The 18,736-nt window shown below is 41.6% G+C and overlaps 1 protein-coding gene across 3 annotated transcripts; it reads right to left on the bottom strand.

Annotated features, from left to right (window-relative positions):
• Positions 1 to 130: 130 nt before the first annotated feature.
• On the bottom strand, positions 131 to 18,203 carry arpin.L (actin related protein 2/3 complex inhibitor L homeolog). 3 transcript variants are annotated; one of them, XM_018251090.2, is made up of 7 exons: positions 18,186 to 18,203; positions 16,678 to 16,855; positions 16,192 to 16,267; positions 13,862 to 13,994; positions 11,772 to 11,978; positions 11,363 to 11,529; positions 131 to 761 (listed from the first exon to the last, which is right to left on the bottom strand). In XM_018251090.2, the coding sequence occupies exons 2-7, from the start codon at positions 16,767 to 16,769 to the stop codon at positions 510 to 512; spliced, it is 927 nt and encodes a 308-aa protein (XP_018106579.1). In that variant the 5' UTR covers positions 16,770 to 16,855; positions 18,186 to 18,203; the 3' UTR covers positions 131 to 509.
• Positions 18,204 to 18,736: the final 533 nt, after the last annotated feature.

Below are 18,736 nucleotides of genomic sequence, written 5' to 3'. Positions count from 1 at the left end.
CTATTAGCTTAGCTAGTACAGGTATTGGATCCCTTATCCAGTAACCCATTATCTAGACTAGAAAGTTATGAATTACGAAAATGCCATATCCCACAGAGTACATTTCAAGCAAATAATTCAAATGGCAAAATAATCCTACTGAGTTTATTTAAAGTTTACATTTTTTTTTAGACTTTATTGTACTTTTATGCTGTGACTTCAGCAACATAGGTATGCTTCAGCAGAATCATTTGTATTCTGTTATAAAGTTATTACGCTTCATACTTTTCCACATAATTCATGTGAAACATAAAGTAAGTACATGTGCATGATGAATACTACAAATTAATCTGAATACTTTATTTTTTTATAAAATATATTAAAATGAAAAGAAGTGTATGGGGCTCATAAAAATCTTACTTATCTGTGAGATGAAAAGCCATATTCAGAATCACAGATCATAGCTAAGGTAAAAAATGCAGTTGTATTGATTTTTTATCAACTTAAAACTTTCAGGTGCTTTCTGCCCTCTAGTGATCAAATTTAGAGTCCGCAGGCTGCCCTCCAGATTGGTTTGAAGTTTTTGTTTTGAAGCCTTTTTTTGAAGAGGAATTCCATCCCAAATAATGGGGAAAAAATAAATAAGTAGTCACTACTGTTTCTGATTCATGAATCAATGTAGTACAAAGCCAGCTCTCATCCAGACTTCTTGCAAGGCATTGTGGGAATTGGAGTCTTCGTTGAAGGAAAGCTGAGTTTTCTTGCATTGTTCCAACAATTTGCTATGGAGAGAATAGAAACAGTCAGATAAAGAGAGATTTTTGTACTTACCGTTAAATCTTTTTTTCTTGTCCTATATTGGGGGACACAGGCACCATGGGGATGAAGATCCTGCAGCTGGAGACTGGACACTAAACAGTTAACTTTCAACTCCTCCTCCTGCTCTGGGCTTCATCCCCTGCCTCCTCCTACAATCTCCAGTTTCGACCGAAGAAGGAGCATGATGACCAAAAACAGAAGAGAAGTACCTCTACCCCCTCAAAACCTCTTAAAAACAAGGTTGAAAAAACTGATAAGTAACCCAACTGAACTCCAACGGGAGTTGGACAAAAAAAAACCAATACAGGGAGGGAAGGCCTGTGTCCCCCAATATAGGACAAGAGAAAAAGATTTAACGGTAAGTACAAAAATCTCTCTTTCTCTTGCCTAATTGGGGGACACAGGCACCATGGGGACGTCCCAAAGCAACCCATGAGGGTGGGACACTGTAATCCCCGATAGGTGTTTAGGTAATAACAGTCTGTAACACCTTCCTCCCAAATACTGCTTCGGCTGAAGCCTTTGTGTGTAGCCTGTAGAAGCGCGTGAAAGTGTGAAGGGACACCCATGTGGCCGCTCTGCAAACTTGTTCTGCCGATGCTTCATGCCTAACTGCCCAGGAGGTGCTAAGTGAGCGAGTAGAGTGAGCTCTCACTTGAAGTGGAGGTTCCTTTCCCCTAAGTGCGTAGGCTCTGATGATGGTAGCACGAATCCACTTGGCCAGTGTAGACTTGGCTGCTTTGGCACCCCGTTGTGTCCGTTCGGAATGATGAACAGGGCGTCAGTTCGTCTGACCTCCTTGGTAGCCTGAAGATATGATTCGATAGCCCGAACAACATCCAGGTTGTGAAGTTTGCGCTCGCCTGGATTCTTGGGTTCTGGATAGTGATGGGCGAATTTGCGCCGAAATTCGCGAAAAATTCGCAAAACGGCGCCGGCGTCTCGTTTTGACGCCGGTGCCCGTTTTTGACGCCGGCGCCCGTTTTTTCTACGCCGGCGCCCGTTTTTGACGCCGGCGCCCGTTTTTTTTGCACCGGCGCCCGTTTTTTGTCGCCGGTGTCCATTTTTTCTAAAAAAATAAAATGTTGACGCCGGCGAATTTTTGCGGGCGTTTCGCGAATTTATTCGCTGGCGGCAAAACGCACAAATTCGCCGCAAATTCGCGCCTGGCGAATAAATTCGCCCATCACTAGTTCTGGACACAAGGAAGGCACTACCAAATCCTGGTTAAGGTGAAACTCCGACACCACTTTCGGTAAAAAATCTGGAGCAGGTCTGAGGACCACCTTGTCCTTGTGGATGATGGTGAAGGGTGACCTGCAGGAGAGCGCCGCCAATTCCGAAACTCTGCGAGCTGATGTGATGGCCAGAAGAAAAACCACTTTTTCCGTCAGTATATACAGAGGAATCTCATCTATAGGCTCGTATGGATCCTCCTGGAGTACTGAGAGTACCAGGTTGAGGTCCCAAGGTGGTACTGGACAGCGATACGGTGGGATTAACCGGATAGCCCCCTGAAGAAACGTCCTGATGTTACTCTTCAGGGCGAGTTTCTCCTGGAGAAGGACAGACAACGCTGATACTTGTACCTTCAGGGAGCTCAAGGCCAACCCCTTCTGCAAGCCATCTTGTAGGAAGGAGAGTATCTCCTTCTCCTTAGCCTTCTGTGGGTCCGTGCCTCTGTGTTCGCACCAGGAGATAAATGTCTTCCAGACCCTGTGGTATATCTTAGAAGAGACAGGCTTACGTGCACGGAGCATGGTAGGTAGTGCATCCGCAGGGGCTCCTGCTCTTCGAGCACTAGGGCTTCAAGAGCCATGCCGTTAAAGCCCACTGATGAGAATTCGGGTGGGCGAGAGGGCCTTGAGTCAGCAGATCCTGGCGTAGAGGAAGGTGAAACGGTGCATCCCTACTATGTCTGCAAACCACGGCCTTCTGGGCCAGTACGGAGCCACCAGGATAGTCGGGGTGCCTTCTCTTTTGATCTTTTTGACGACTTTTGGAAGCATTGCCAGAGGGGGAAAGATGTAGGCCATGGAGAAGCACCAGGGAATCACTAGGGCGTCTGTTGCGAGCGCTAGTGGGTCTATGCTCCGAGCCACAAAGAGAGGGACCTTGCAGTTGCTTCCGGATGCCATCAGATCGATGTCTGGTAGTCCCCATCTGTCCACAAGGAGTTGGAAAACCTCCTGGTGTAGACTCCACTCCCCCTGATCGATAGTCTCTCTGCTTAGGTAGTCCGCTAGCCAGTTGTCTACCCCTGGTATGTGTACCGCCGATATTGCGGGAACGTATTGTTCTGCCCACAGTAGGATGTGTTGTGCCTCCCTTAGGGCTGCTGGGCTTCTTGTGCCGCCTTGGTGGTTTATGTAAGCGACTGCTGTTACATTGTCGGACTGGATCCGGGTAGCATGGCCCTGGAGGAGGTGTGTTAAGCGTTCCAGCGAATAGCGAATTGCCCTCAGTTCTAAAAGATTGATGGGGAGAGAACGTTCCTCCTGATTCCAAAGGCCTTGGACTGTCGTCTGGCCCAGCACACCTCCCCAGCCCCATAAGCTGGCATCCGTCGTAAGAACCGTCCAGTGGAGAGGAGGGAAGGGTCTCCCCCCTGTTGTCCGATATGGCTGTGTCCACCAGGCGAGAGAGAGTTTGACTTGTTCCGGAAGGACTATCCGGCGGTCTAGATTGGTTCGATCCCTGCGTTGGTGCAGCAGAACTGCATGTTGAAGGGTTCTGGTATGGAATTGTGCGTAGGGGATCGCTGGGAAGGATGCTACCATGGTGCCTAGGGTTTGCATGGCCGTTCTGAGAGGGACCCTGAAAGAACTCTGGAGCGTTTGAATCCTGGCCAGGAGGGTGCTGGTCTTGTCTCTCGGAAGAAAGGCTTTCCGTTCCTGGAATCCAATATCAGCCCCAAGTATTCTATCGTTTGAGTCGGAATGAGCTTTGATTTGTTGAAATTGACCGTCCATCCCAGTTCTGTCAAGGTCTTTAGGACCCAAGATGTGTGGTGAAGGGCCTTTGTTGCCGACTCGCCTTTTACAAGAAGATCGTCCAAATATGGAATGACAGGTATGCCCTGTAGTCTTAGTTCTTCTAGTGCTGCCGCCATCACCTTGGTGAAAGTGCGGGTGGCTGATGACAGTCCGAATGGGAGTGCCACAAATTGCCAGTGATGACCGTTCACGAAGAATCTGAGGAACCTGTGGTGGGCTGGGTGGATGGGTATATGGAGGTAGGCATCTTTTATGTCGATGACGGTCATGAACTCCCCGTCTTTCATGGATGCCAAAACTGATTGGATTGATTCCATTTTGAAGTGACAGCGTCTGACAAAAGGATTGAGATCCTTGAGATCTAGCACTGGTCTCAGGGAGCCGTCCTTCTTGGGGACCATAAAGAGGTTTGAATAATTCCCTCTTCCCCTGTCTGATTGTGGAACTGGTTGAATAGTTCCCGCTGCGACAAGGTCTTGGTTGACCATGAGGAATTTGCTTTTGTTGTGTAGTTGTCGGGGTAGTCTGGATACGAAAAATCTGTGGGGAGGAGGTAGGGTAAAGTCTATTAGTAGTCCCCTGAGAGATGACTTGGCACTCCTGAGGGAAGGGATAAATTTGAGAGAATCGCCTTGATATCTGAACCCTGTGGTCTGGGTGTTTCCACTGGGCCTTGATTAGGTCATCCAGCTGTTCATAAGCTGGGAAAACGTATGAGCTCTTCTTTTGTCTCTTAAAGATATTTTTCGCTGGCTCAACAGAGACGGGCTCTTCGATGTTAAGAGTACTAAGCACTGCTTGTATTAGGCCTTCCACCTCCCTTTGGGTTCTAGGGGTGTCCATATCTGGATCAATGTGCTCCTAGTCGGAGTCATCCTGTGATAGGACTTGGCCTTCCTCATCGGAGGGAGAGAATGGTTCCCTTGGGGAATCGGGTGGCGAGGGTGCAAGGCGTTTGGGACCAGAGGGGGGTTCAGCGGATCTAGAGGGTTGAGAGAGGTGCTCTAGTACTTTGTCTAATGTCTCTGGGATGCGGGCCAGGTTTTGGATGCCTGCGAGTGAGAGGGAAAGTGCCCTGATCAATTCAGACTCAGATGTACTGGCCAAGGGTGGTGGCGAGGTATCTGGAGGTCTGCAGGCCATACACAAGGATTCAGCCGAAGCCGAGTGAAATTTTGCCTTACATTTGGTGCAGGCTAGAAAAGTGATTTGTGTAGTTTGGCGTGTGTGAGCTGAGGACTTAGAGGTCCTGGGCTCTTCTGTCTTATCTGCCATGATGCTCTTTCTCCTTTTTGAGAGAATTTTTTTTTTTTTTTGCTGAGGCAGGGGAATCCGGCTGAATGCAAGGCTATGAGCCTCCTAAGCGTGCAGGTGCTGTGGAGACAGAGAGTAGAGGGATTATAGTCCCTGGGGAACCCATATCTACAAAGAGTAGTGCCCCTTTTAAAAAATAGAATACTTGCCTATCAGGTGTCTGTGGGGCTAGAGGAGCGTGATCGCTGAAATCCCAGTGAGCAGGAGCCCGTGTAGGTTCAGTGTGGGCTGATGGTGCTGGGGAGAGGAAGCAGCATCCGTTGGGGATGTTTGGCGCCAGAGAAGAACGTCTCCAAGTGCGAGAGCGAGAGATCCCTGTGCCGCGAAAGGCAGAGACTGGGCGGAAGCGGAAGTGCGTTCCACGGTGGAGCGCACGCGCCGACGGCAAGCAGAAGAAAGGGCGCGAAAGGTAGCGGTGCGCATCTGGGAAGGTAGGCGATACAGAGAGGCCAAGATAGAGTAAGAACTGTAATAGGAAGGGAACAAGGGGGCCTATGCATGGAAAAAGAGAGGGTAGAATGGTGGAATCTACTCACCACTGTTGCCAGCTGTACTGTGCCCTTTTGAAGAGGTTTCCCTGTCACAGACACAAACAATAATATATGTGAAGACTCACATATATAACTGTCTGTGTAAGGATATACACCTATGAGGTGTATAGCGCTGCTGCAGACCTCCGTGGAGCGGAAAGACAGCGTAGGGAAAGTGGAGCGAGCCTGCAGACCTCCGTAGAGCAGGAAGGCTATAGGGTAAAGTAGATGTCAGCTGGAGAGGCTCTTGAGTGATGTCAGTGGCCCCCATAATGTGGCATGATCCTAACACGCAGTCCTGATCAATTGCTCCAGCCACTAAGTATGTGTCTTCTCCTTCTGAGGACACTAACGAAACTGGGGATTGTAGGAGGAGGCAGGGGATGAAGCCCAGAGCAGTTGAAAGTTAACTGTTTAGTGTCCAGTCTCCAGCTGCAGGATCTTCATCCCCATGGTGCCTGTGTCCCCCAATTAGGCAAGAGAAATATGGCTTTCAGTAGCAGTACCTTTTACAAGTTTGAAATCCTTTATCTGGAAAACCTATCCAAAAGGCCAACTTCTACAGCTTCCATTTTAAGCAAATCATTCTAAGTTTTAAAAATGAACTTTTTTTCCTCTGCAATAATAAAACAGTACTTTGTACTTGATCCTAACTAGGCTGTGTGAATCCATATTGGAGGCAAAACAATCCTACTGGGTTTATTTAAAGTGATACTGACACGTTCCTATAAAAATCATAGAATGTGTCGGTAACAAATAGTTTCAGGACATTGTACTTGATCCAAACTAAGGTATAATTAATCATTATTGGAAGCAAAAGCAGCCTATTGGGTTTATTTAATGTTTACATTATTTTCTAGTAGACAGGTACCAAGTTCCAAATTACGGAAAGATCCGTTATCCGAAAAACCCTAGCTCCTGAGCCAGGGCTGGCATTAGAAATGACGGTCTCTGTACAAAAAATTTTTGGGGCCCCCTGGGCCCTGTCCACTCCAGCCCCCAGATCCCACCCATCCACAGTTAAAAGACCACACAGACATCAGCACTTAAAAAGGTAACTCCCCACACACACACATTAAAAAGCTATTGATGGTCAGGGCCAATTATAAATTTAAAAAAAACTGTGGTGCCAGGGCCCCCCAAAAGTCTTTTTTTTTTTTTTTAAAATCAGTGGTCAGCCCCCCCCCCTACAAGTTAAAAAAAAATAATTGGTGACCAGGGCCCCCCATAAAAGTTTTTTTTAAAAAATCATTGTTGGCGGCCCTGTCCTGAGCATTCTGGATAACAGGTCCCATACCTATACAGTGATCTAAATTATGGAAAGAACCCTTATCTTGAAAAGCCCAGGTCCTAAGCATTATAGATAATGGATTTTATACCATTTAATAATATATCTTGGAAATGGACTTACATTTTGCATTATTTCAATAATTAATAATTATTTCACATCCAGTATACCCGACATTTCTGCCTTAATTGGTGCTAAGTCTATACAAGCATTGTTCATATGTACAGTGTGTACTTACTGGAAAGAGGTAGTGCAGTATTTTATATTACTGCAGCAGAAGTATCATTAACACCTGTTGTTTGTATTTAATGCAATTAAAAGTCCAAAGTTTCCTAGCAGTTGCTAAACCAGGTACAGTCTGCTAAATGGGTAACATTCTGCAGCTGGAAAGCAGCAGCTTATTATGGAAATACACTTGCAAAACACTAGGTCATACTCCCAAACTCCCAAAAGTAATGGTAAATATGAGATAACTACAAAAAACTGCTAAGATATTAGGCAGAAAATAAGTACATTTTAATGAAACAAATAGTATATATGAATTTGTATATATGAATACAATAAACAGGTGTAGGAGAGGAGATTATTAGGGAAACAGGTAATACATATACAGAACATCAAACTCAGAATACAGTCATATATATTATAGGAATGATGAGCGGGTGCTAAAGTGACATAATTAACAAGGATTAACAGACAATTTACAGAAAATGTAGCTGTGGAATTCTTGTATGGTAAATTATGGCTCATTGCCGATACTGGAGAATATTTGCAACAAAAGAACTAAAACTGCTACAGTATTAGCCGATTTATTTTTACATTTAAAGGCTCAGTAAAAGGCAATAATGTAAAATTCACAATTTATAAAAAAAAAAAAGAGCAGCATGCCAAGCTAACATTACTGTAATAACTCTGACAGTAAATGAACCGTCTCAGTTGTTAGAATTACAATTTTAATTGTTTTATAAGTGTTTATTTCAGGTGCAGCTGGGCCATGCTTTATTACAGTGTTACCCAGAAACCGACCATTAACAGATTGCAAATGGAAAAGGTAAGGACTAAAATGTTAACAACGCTTGTGCAAAATAAAAGCTTTTATAGGTTTACTTAGAGTAGGTGGTATAGGAAAATGGAAACTGAGCAATAAAAGGCTACAAACATAAACCCATTCCAGTTGTTATTATTCAATGAATTTGGCTTGTGCAGATGCATAAGGATTAGCTTTGTTCTTCACTGACTGCCTACAAATCAATTTATTAAAGGCACATCAACCCCAATTATTTGCTACTAAAGAATCAGGTTCCCAGGAATGCAAACAGTAAACACTCACATAAGATTTATGTTCTCTCAGTGGCCTTTAATATACTCTTCTTTAAATTGGTGGATTACATTTAAATTACATTTAAGTATGATGTAGATAGAGATATTCAGAGGCAATTAACAATTAGGTTGTTTTTTGTTTTTTTTTAACTATTTAGCTTCACAAGTGGCCAGTTTGGAATTTCAGCAGCGACAGGGTTGCTATGTTCAATTTATCCCACCAATAAGAAAGTTTGAATGGGAGACTACAAGATTATTGGGACAGGGGTGCCAGAGTCAGTGACCCTTGTAAGCTGGAAAGAGGCAAAAGGAGATGGCATAGAATCCCAAAAAAATGTTCTTAAAAAAAAAAGGCCAAAGCATAACATAATAAAAGTGATTTTAAAGGGGAACTACCCCTTTAAGCACCTAAAATAAATTGCATCAACTTGCTGGTCAGTATGAATTAACACTGAAAGAAGTTATGTTAGGGGATATAGGCAATTTAAAAAAAAAAAAAAAATAATAATAATAATAAGGCTGCTGCAGACATGGCAGAAACTACAGGTACATTTAGACAGAATAATATTTCCATAAGACAATAAAATAGACATTACATATAAATTAGGGTGTCTTTAAAGTGATACTGACACTAAAAACTACTTTTTAAAAAATGAATGCACATTAAAAGTTACCTATAGGTCATGTTTCTTGCCGAGAGGTTTGTTTTTGTAAGTTATGGTTAGTTGAAGTTCCTAAACCTGACTGTTTTGCCAACCTGACTGTCCCATCTCAGCCTGTTTCTAATGATAACAGAATGCATAAATATGGCAGCCCCCACATACATGAACATCGGCCATTAGCCAGGTATTAGCATTGTGCATATACTTTATGGCAAAGTTATAAGTAGCTTTCAAAGGCAATATAATGATAGATGTAAAAAAAAAAAAAAGTTTAATTTTTGGTGTCAGTATCTCTTTAAGACAAGCAAGAGAAGGTTGCTGCCTTGAATGTACATGGAGTAGTTGTGATTAGCAAGTTGTAACCAACTCACGTAGACTTTTTTTTATATGGGACCGGTTATCCAGAACAGCGTTCTCTCTTTTAAGCTTGTGCTGTATACAAAATAGTCCATATATTGTGTGCTTAATTGAACCCGTAAGTCTTCAATCTGCCTTTATTCTCCATCCATAATGTATATAATTGCTAAAGCAGTGATAAGTATTCTTTATGTGTAAACAGGCTAAATAATGTAAAACAATGTGTCTGTTATATGTTTTAGGCATTAAAAGAAAATCTGTATATATTTATATAGCTCATGTCAAAAGGGAGAGTATATTTTTCTTTAAACTGCAGTTTTGCAAACTAAATTGCAATTTCAGAACACATGATTATTGGCTGATCTATATATAAATTGATAATATGGAAATTATCAGGAAGATTCATTCACAAGTAGATTTCAAATTGAAAAGTTGACAATCATTACAGAAATAATAATTTTGTTGGTAAGGTGTGTGGCATCTATTCAGGCACAGCAGCTTGTGCCAGATTTGTTGTGAATGCGAAATTAAAAAAAAAAAAAAAGTCCAATTTTTCAGTCATCCTAGAAAGAAAGAAAAAAAGGGGGAAAAATATTACAAAGCAGAAATTACATGTTTGTAATCCTAAAAAGGACAAACGCTAAGGATTATGGCACCCTTTGACTGCTAGCAGCAGGTTTTCAGTCGTGGCTCCTTTAGCCATATCCTTTAGGCTGGTGGCACAAGGTAAGATTTGGGGCCACAAATCTCCTCTTTTTTGGGCGACTAATCTCCCCAAATGCCTTCCCGTCAGCAAGAACTAGAAACGACAGCGGGTTGGCATACGTAGTGCTTCGTTTTTTCCAAAGCGTCCGCAGTTTCCTTGTGAGACAACTTCAGGCATCTCCGGAGAAAACAAAGCGCTATGTAAATGCCAAAGCATTTAGGGAGATTAGTCGCCCGAAGAAGAGGAGATTTGTCACTGGGTGACTAATCTCCCCAGAATCTTACCATGTGCCACCAGCCTTGAGGCAAGGTTTGCTGTGATCCAGCAAACTGAGTTAATGAGTAATGCTTATTTCCAGCAATGAACCTTATGTCGTTGCTTTATAAAAAGCAAAATGTACCATTTATTTCCTGTGGGTAAAGTTGATGGGGTAGATTACGAACATAGGCAATAAATTCCACCAGTGCAGTAACCCTTAGCAGCTATTACAAAATTAATTCTAATTAGTATACAGAAATTTATAAAATGACTCCACGAATCTGATTGTTAGGTGTTAAATTCCACCAGTGCAGTTTCCCCTAACAACCAATCTGATGTTTACTCTCATTTTATTACTTGCAGTAGACCAATCAGAATTTATTGCAGATTGACTGCTATGTGTAACTGCACTGTTGAAATTTAGCACCCAAGTAAGCAATCTGCCTCAACAACTTTCTAAATATTTCTTATAATTAAAACATCATGACCAACAGATTCTTCCATTGCAGAAAATTATTAATATGGCCTACAACCGCTAAAGTTCACACAATTGAAAAAGGCAGGCTAACACAGGCAGAATTTAGTATGATGACAAGTCCTGGTTGGATTGAGCACTGTAATGGTTACTTTGAGCTCAAGAGAGGGTTTAGGATTTAGAAATAGGATCAGACAGCTGGAGTTTCTAAGGGAACCCCAGTGGAGAAAAACTGAGCATGCTTATTAGCCAACAGCCAAAGTAAATTCCTGAGGGAGGGGGCAGAGTGGGTTAGAGGAGCAGAAGGAATTCTAAGCAATTAAGAGGATGCTGCAGCCTTACTATTAACCTTTGAACAACCAGGTATTTCGAGATTCCAAAGAGGCTCTTCCATGATTACATTTTTGCGTTGGGAGGGGTTTACATGTCCTTTAAAATATTTAATTTCAAACAAAGTCTGCTGAGGTTAAGGTTGCCAATGCTGCAAACACTAATTTTTAACAGAAAAACGCAATCATGGCTTACCAAATTGGATTTCGTTTAGGTAGAAAATACACTATATGGCCAAAGGTATTCAGACACACCATAAGGCCAAAAGTATGTGGACACCATTTTTAAAACTAATGATGCAACATCACATTATTTTTCCTTTTCATACCCATTCGTCATCTTCCGCTCCATCTCCTTGCCCCCTGGGCTCACTAGGTGCTGAAGTGTTTTGTGATTTCCTCTCCATTATGTTATCTGTCCAGGAAGCTCCAGCCTGTGCATCTCCAGCGAAGTTGCATTTGGTGACTGTCCCACTGTCCACCTTTGCTAACGAAACTAAAACGATTTGGTTAATTCTATATCATAAAAACATAATGTTTGGCTCCTTATTTATACACAGTGATATAATGAGATAAAATTAATGCATTTTCTCAATCAAGATTACATATAAGCATTAGTTTGAAACTTTGAATACATTTATGATAAGTTAATTTAGAAATTCCCAGTGACACAGCTAAAGTGCAGCATTCTCACATAGTCAAAGGTTCTGATGATTGAATCAAGGCATTTATGCTTACATAAAAAAGGGCCGTCTCCCATAGTTTTTACTCGTAATTGTTCACCCAACTCAAGCTCAGTCTTCTCCATGTCTGCCTCTGGAAGCCAAAAGGCAACAGTTTCCCTAGGAGTGTGCTTTTCACTAATCTTCATCAGGTTCACTTTGTTAACCAGGCGATTCAGCTCCTCCAAAGATATCCTGTCAGATTCACCCTTAGCTTCAACCTCTGGTGAGGGGAAAAAACAACAATATGTATTTATGCCAAATTACAGGTTTGTTCCCTTTGTTAAGCCACTAAAATAGATACCATAACTGAAACATATACGGTAACTGCAGGTACCCTGGAAAATCAAAAATAGCAATCCTGGGCTTGATGTTGTCTGTATTTGAACTTTGCCGAGTTAGTTGCCAAGTAATTACATCATAAAAACTAGGAACATAACATAAGGGGTTGTTCACCTTTGAGTTAACTTTTAGTATGTTATAGAGTGTGCAATTCTAAGCAACTGGTAAATTGGTCTTCGTTAATTTTTTAGAGTTTTAATTATATATCTTTTTCTTCTCATTTCAAAAAAAACAAATCACTAAGGCTAATAACTATTGTTATCGCTACTTTTTATTACTCGTCTTTCTATTCCAGCCATCTCCTATTCATATTTCAGTCTCTTAGTAAAATCGATATATGGTTTCTAGGGTAATTTGAACCATAGCAACAAGATTGCTGAAATTGCAAACTGGAGAGCTGCTGAATAAAAAGCTAAATAACCTAAAAACCACACATAAAATATGAAAACCAACTGCAAATTGTCTTGCAATATCATTGTCTACATCATCCTAAAAGTTAACTCAAAGCTGAACAGCTTTAAGTTTTAGGGGCAAATTTACTTAAGGTCGAATATCGAGGGTTAATTAACCCTCGATATTCGACTGCCGAATGGAAATCCTTCGACTTCGAATATTGAAGTCGAAGGATTTACCGCAATTCCCTCGATCGAAGATTAAATCCTTCGAATATCGAGGGTTAATTAACCCTCGATATTCGACTGCCGAATGGAAATACTTCGACTTTGAATAATGAAGTCGAAGGATTTACCGCAATTCGCTCGATCGAACGATTAAATCCTTCGATTCGAAGGATTTTAATCCATGGATCGAACGATTTTTCTTTGACCTTCCCCATAGGCTAACATTGACTTCGGTAGGTTTTAGGTGGCGAACTAGGGGGGTCAAAGTTTTTTTTTTAAAGAGACAGTACTTCGACTATCGAATGGTCGAATAGTCGAACGATTTTTATTTCAAATAGTTCGATTTGAAGTCGAAGTCAAGGTCGAAGTAGCCAAAAAAAACATTCGAAATTCAGTTTATTTCCTCTATTCCTTCACTCGAGCTAAGTAAATGGGCCCCTTAGTGTGAGCTAGTGTTTTTTTTATTATTTGTGGTTTTTGATTTAGTTAGCTTTTTATTCAGCTCTCCAGTTTGCAATTTCAGCAATCTGGTTGCTGTGTCCATATTACCCTAGCAACCATGCATTTGATTAAGAGACTGGAATATGAATAGGAGAGGGCCTGAATAGAAAAATGAGCAATAACAATAAATGTGTAGCCTTAGGGTAAGGCCAGACGAGGAGACGAGGCAACTTTGGGCGACTATTGAAAATGCATCGCCGCGTGTGCATTAGCGCAGGCGACTTTTCATTCTAGCCTATGGGGAAAAACCGCTGAGGCAGTTCGGGGAGATAGTCGAGCAAAAGACGTGGCGACAAAATCTCCCCGAATCTCCTCGTCTGGCCTTACCCTTAAAGAGCATTTGTTTTTAGATGGGTCTGTGATCCCCTTTGGAAGCTGGACAGAGTCAGAAGAAGAAGAAAGCAAATCATTTAAAAGCGATAAAAAATTAAATAATGACAACCAATTGAAAAGTTGTTTAGAACCTGGTTCAGTCTTGTGCTTTTATATGGTCATGGAACTCTTCGGTGACTTATATATATATATATATATATATAATAATATAAAGCATGCACTTGGACCATAGGTATTCTACTATTGAAGACAAACAAGACTTAATGCTGCACTAAGAAAGCGTTAGTATAAATCTATAAATAGTACCTACTGTAGGAAGACATGAGGAAGCCTGTATTCACTTTCTTAGTGTCGCTGAAGTTGGGTTCAATCTCATTCCCCTTACTATCAAAATGTCTGCGATGTATTTTGCTTGGCCTCAGATACAGAATGTACCATCGCTCCTGAGAGAAGGTAAAAAAAGAGAAACAAATCCATTACAAACAGAAACAAGTGAAAAATATTTTATCTACATATACACTGATCAAGCATTAGTTGTTGATGAGCTGGGAGTGGAGGCAAAATGCGTCCTATTTTACAGCAATTCAGGCTAACAGGAGAAATCACTGGTATTTAACAACATTTTAAGATAGGATTGTTTGCCACTAAAAACTTGCAACAGTGTGTCTTTCAAACCTATGGGTTCAGGTGAGGTAAGCAATATGGCAGCTCCCATTCATATATAGCAATGCTAATACACAGAGCAGAAACATTTTGTGCACACTACAGGCTATGTCTTTATTCTGTACAGAGTAGTCAATAGAACGTATATGCATGATGGTAGGTTATGTAAGAAAAGGTGCAAAGTTTGTAACAGGCCTAGTCAGCTATAGGCCTCAGCAGCTAGCAGTGCTTTTTATTTCTGATTGGGAAGCTTAAACAAAGTATGTATAACTGAAACAAATTGCAGGAAGGGCTTTGTGCACTTGGGTTTGAACCAAAGCCTGTACATGCACTCCACCATTGTTGGAAAAATCCTCTGGATCGACTAGCAGTAAGGCAGATTTAATATAGATATTGAAGGGTCTGTTTTTAGTATGATGTAGAGAGTGATATTCTGAGACAATTTGCAATTGGTTTTCATTGTTCATTATTTGTGGTTTTTGTGTTATTTAGCCTTTTATGCAGCAGCTCTCCTTTTTCCAATTTCAGCTCCAGGTCCAATTTACCCTAGCAACCATGCATTAATTTGGATAAGAGACTGGAATATGAATAGGAGATGGCCTGAATAGAAAGATGAGCAATAAAAAGTAGCAATAATAATACATTTGTAGCCTTACTGAGCATTTGTTTTTTAGATGGGGTCAGTGACCCCCATTTGAAAGCTGGAAAGAGTCAGAAGAAAAAGGCAAATTATTCAAAAACTATAAAAATAAATAATAAAGGCCAATTAAAAAGTTGCTTAGAATTAGCCTTTCTATAACATACTAAAGGTGAACCACCCCTTTCAAAGGTGGAACTGGATGGGCAAGTGTCTTTTTTCAACCTAAGTTACTAGGTCACAAACCACCAACAACATGCAGGGAAATTCCGCTTTTTTTTTTTTTTTTTTTAAACTGTTTCCTGCTTTTAAGGACCTCATACATGGGTGCATTAGGGGTGCAGAGGTTGGCTTAGGGAGCCTGAATCTACACATTGCAGCATTTAACTTGTAAGTGACTTCACACAATGTTAAATGTATTCAAGAACTAAATGAATGAAAAGTACTGAAGCAAACACAAAGTGATGACGGTTGGTTTCAGGCCAGGCAGGGCTCCTGTCACAGCTCCACCTGCATCCAGTATTTATTCATTACTCACCTGGAGATTCGGGGAGATTTAGTCGCCCGGCGACTTTGGAAATTGAAGCGCCACGAGGGCATTGGCGCAGGCGTTTTTTCATTATAGCTGGCGGAAGACACGGGGAAGCAGTTCGGGGAGATTAGTCGCCCCAAAGAAGAGGGGATTAGTTGCCAGGCGACTAAATCTTCCCGAATCCCCAGGTGTGCCCTTACCCTAAGCACCTTACCAGTTGGGGAGCAACACTAGCATGAAAAATTTTCCTGGGTGCCAAATAAGGACTTTAATTGGCCATTTAGTAGCCCCTATGTGGATTGTCAACCTACATTGAGGCTCTGTTTGGCAGTGCACCTGTTTTTTTTGCAGCCAAAACTTGCCTCCAAGCCTGGATTTCGAAAATAATCACCTGCTTTGAGGCCACTGGGAGCAACATCCAAGGGGTTAGAGAGAAACATGTTGCTCACGAGCCACTGGTTGGGGATCACTGCCCTAAGCAGTGGTGACATGTGCACAGTAGAGTTCTCTGTGTGTGTGAAGACTAGCAGCTACTTGTCACAGCTACAAAATAGACAATAGTGATAACTGGCTTTTTTAAGACACTACGTGCGTGTCAGAAGAGGCAATTTTCAGTATTGTCTATGGCAGGTTATTTTTTGGCATTTTGTAGCCACAACACATAGCTGCTACTAGTAGCTCTGTGTGTCTTTACCATAAAGCAAGAATGTGAAGAAGTAAAATCAATAAAAGTGTGAATGTTTCCAGTTATGGTAATATTAGACTTGGATGGGGTACTGTCCTGCTATAGTTCCATGCACATTCTCACCTTCTTCCCCTTGCTGTCTGTCACTGCATGTCGTGAGAAATCCAGCAGCGTCCCTTCCAGCAGAACCCCAGTGCCCCTGCAACAATAGCCAAAATCTTATCTTACAGCAGCAAAAAATAGTCTGATCCCTTGAGGGGACATAAACCCCAAAATAAAGTTTTGTCTAATGAAGAAAAAAGGTCATTCTAAGCAAGTTTCCTATATCCATAAATTTAAGTTTTTCTAAACTACCTTTCTGATTCTGGCCCTCGAATCAATGAAGCAGATCCTTCAGATCAGTTGCTTCTGCTACACTGTTTCAGGAGTCAGAACCAGAAGTTCATAGAGAATATAAACAGACATATGTTGCTTTTATTAGCAATGACATTGTCAGGTTAAATACATCTCATCCTACACACCCCAGTCGCTAACGTTACTCTGTGACAGACCCACCCTGTAACACATCCATTCTCCCAATGACCCAGGGCCCTCCGGCTGCAGTATTACCGCTGGAAAGCACCCGGCTCCCATGAACCATCAAAGCGCTCATCGTGAACGGGTTTGTTTTGGAGAGCTGTATGCTGATATATCCGGCTCATAGCGATCTCAACACAAGCTACTCTTCATTCAGGAGGCACCGCAGGGGGTTGAAAGCAACGTACACCAGAAAGCAGGGGAGGCCGACCTGTAAAAATAAGCGGTACAGAGCTGGCTACTATCTTATTATACTTTCCTTATTTTCCGTGCAGGCCTCGCTCCAACGATCAACTCAATGCAGAATCTTGCAAGCAACCCCCCCCCCTATACAGTATTATGGTTTAGTCTAAAATGACGCTACGCACTGCTAGGCAGCCTGCCTCAATTTAGAACTTCCAATTGTTTATCCAGTCTATAGAATTGGAGGTGTGCTGCAGTTTTCTCCTGTGTAAACACATATGTAAGTGCTCATTAAACCTGTAAAGGTCAGATGGGCAGCGGATTCACTTTTCAATTTAATTTCTAGCTATTGTTGTGTACCTAGAAACTAGATTCCTGTTTATAATCAGTGGAGACATTTCATATAATCGTCGTATTATAGTAGTCACCCATCCCCCAAACGTGTAATGATGCAGAAAGAAAAAGCATTTTGAAAGCGATTTACCTCCTAAAACTGTCATATATCAGAGCTGCAGAGAGATCCTTAGTGCCGAGAGTCTAACCTGAAATGAGGGGTGGGAGTGTCTGTTCATTCTCTCACAGGAAATGGTCACAGCACTGACTGACAGGCTGAAATCTGCTGTGGCTGGAGAAGCCCTCCCCTCCCACTGCCTGTGTCTGTTGCCAGCTGAACATAGCTGTCTGTGCTGCTGCCTGATCTAGTTGTAACGAAAAAATCCTCAGCAGTTGTGCTGAAATAAGTGGATGAAAAGGAAAAAAAATATGGAATTCCACTACTTGATACCAATATAGATAGACAAATTAGTTGCAGGGGGTTGTTAAAAAAATGAAACGCTATTCTGAGCATTATTATGGCAGCACTACCAATATACATTTTTTTTTTTTGCAGCGTATAATTTTTATTGCCTGCTTCAAAGGTATCTTCCTCCCTCTCTGATTCTCCCTCTCCCTATCAAATTTAATTTTAAAGGTAGGACTACATGGACGTTTTCAGCACGATCCGACGCGCTGCAACAAAACGCCGGCGTCAAATCACATGCAACGGAAATAAAGTAATGGAAATGTCAGATGAAGTCGCAGCGTTGATCGGATGCAACACGACTGTCCTCAATCTGCCTTTATTCTCTATTCATAACGTATATAATTGCTAAAGCGGTGATATGTATTCTTTATGTGTAAACAGGCTAAATAATGTAGAACAAATGTGTCTGTGATATGTTTCAGGTATTAAAGGAAAAATGAATATATTTATAAAGCTCATGTCAAAAAGGAGAGTATATTTTTCTTTAAACTGCAGTTTTGCACATTAAATTGCAATTTCAGAGCACATTATTATTGGCTGGTCTATAAGTAAATACCTGAGGAAGGGGGCTGAGTGGGTTTAAGGAGAATTCAAGTGAAAAAAAAGGTTTCCCTAGGCGTGTGCTTTTCACTTATCTTCATCAGGTTCACTTTGTTTCCCAGGCGATTCAGCTCCTCCAAAGATATCCTGTCAGATTCACCCTTAGCTTCAACCTCTGGTGAGGGGAAAAAACAACAATATGTATTTATGCCAAATTACAGGTTTGTTCCCTTGGTTAAGCCACTAAAATATATACTTGTAAGTCAACATATAACTGTGGGTACTCTGGAAAATCAAAAACAGCAATCTTGGGCTTGATGTCTCTATTGGAACTTTGCTGAGTTAGTTGCCAAGTAATAACATCATAAACACTAGACCCAGAACATAAGGGGTTGTTCACCTTTGAGTTAATTATTAGTATGGTGTAGAGTGTGCAATTCTAAGCAACTGGTTCATTTTTTAATTATATGCCTTTTTCTTCTGACTCTTTCCATCTTTCAACTGTGGGTCACTGATCCCTCTCCTATTCATATTCCAGTCTCTTATTAAAATCAATGTATGGTCGCT

The sequence above is a fragment of the Xenopus laevis genome, chromosome 3L (genome assembly GCF_017654675.1).
Source record: "Xenopus laevis strain J_2021 chromosome 3L, Xenopus_laevis_v10.1, whole genome shotgun sequence".
NCBI lineage: Eukaryota > Metazoa > Chordata > Amphibia > Anura > Pipidae > Xenopus > Xenopus laevis.
Note: the sequence above shows the minus strand (reverse complement) of the source record. Positions and strands in the feature narration are given on the sequence as shown.

Coding starts and splice junctions, on each gene's coding strand:
- arpin.L (XM_018251090.2), bottom strand. CDS start 16,769: ATGAGCCGGATATATCAGCATACAGCTCTCCAAAACAAACCCGTTCAC. Junction 11,979..13,861: donor CTTCCTCATGTCTTCCTACA/GTAGGTACTATT, acceptor TCCCCTCACCAG/AGGTTGAAGCTAAGGGTGAA. Junction 11,530..11,771: donor GGGAGACGGCCCTTTTTTAT/GTAAGCATAAAT, acceptor AAATCGTTTTAG/TTTCGTTAGCAAAGGTGGAC.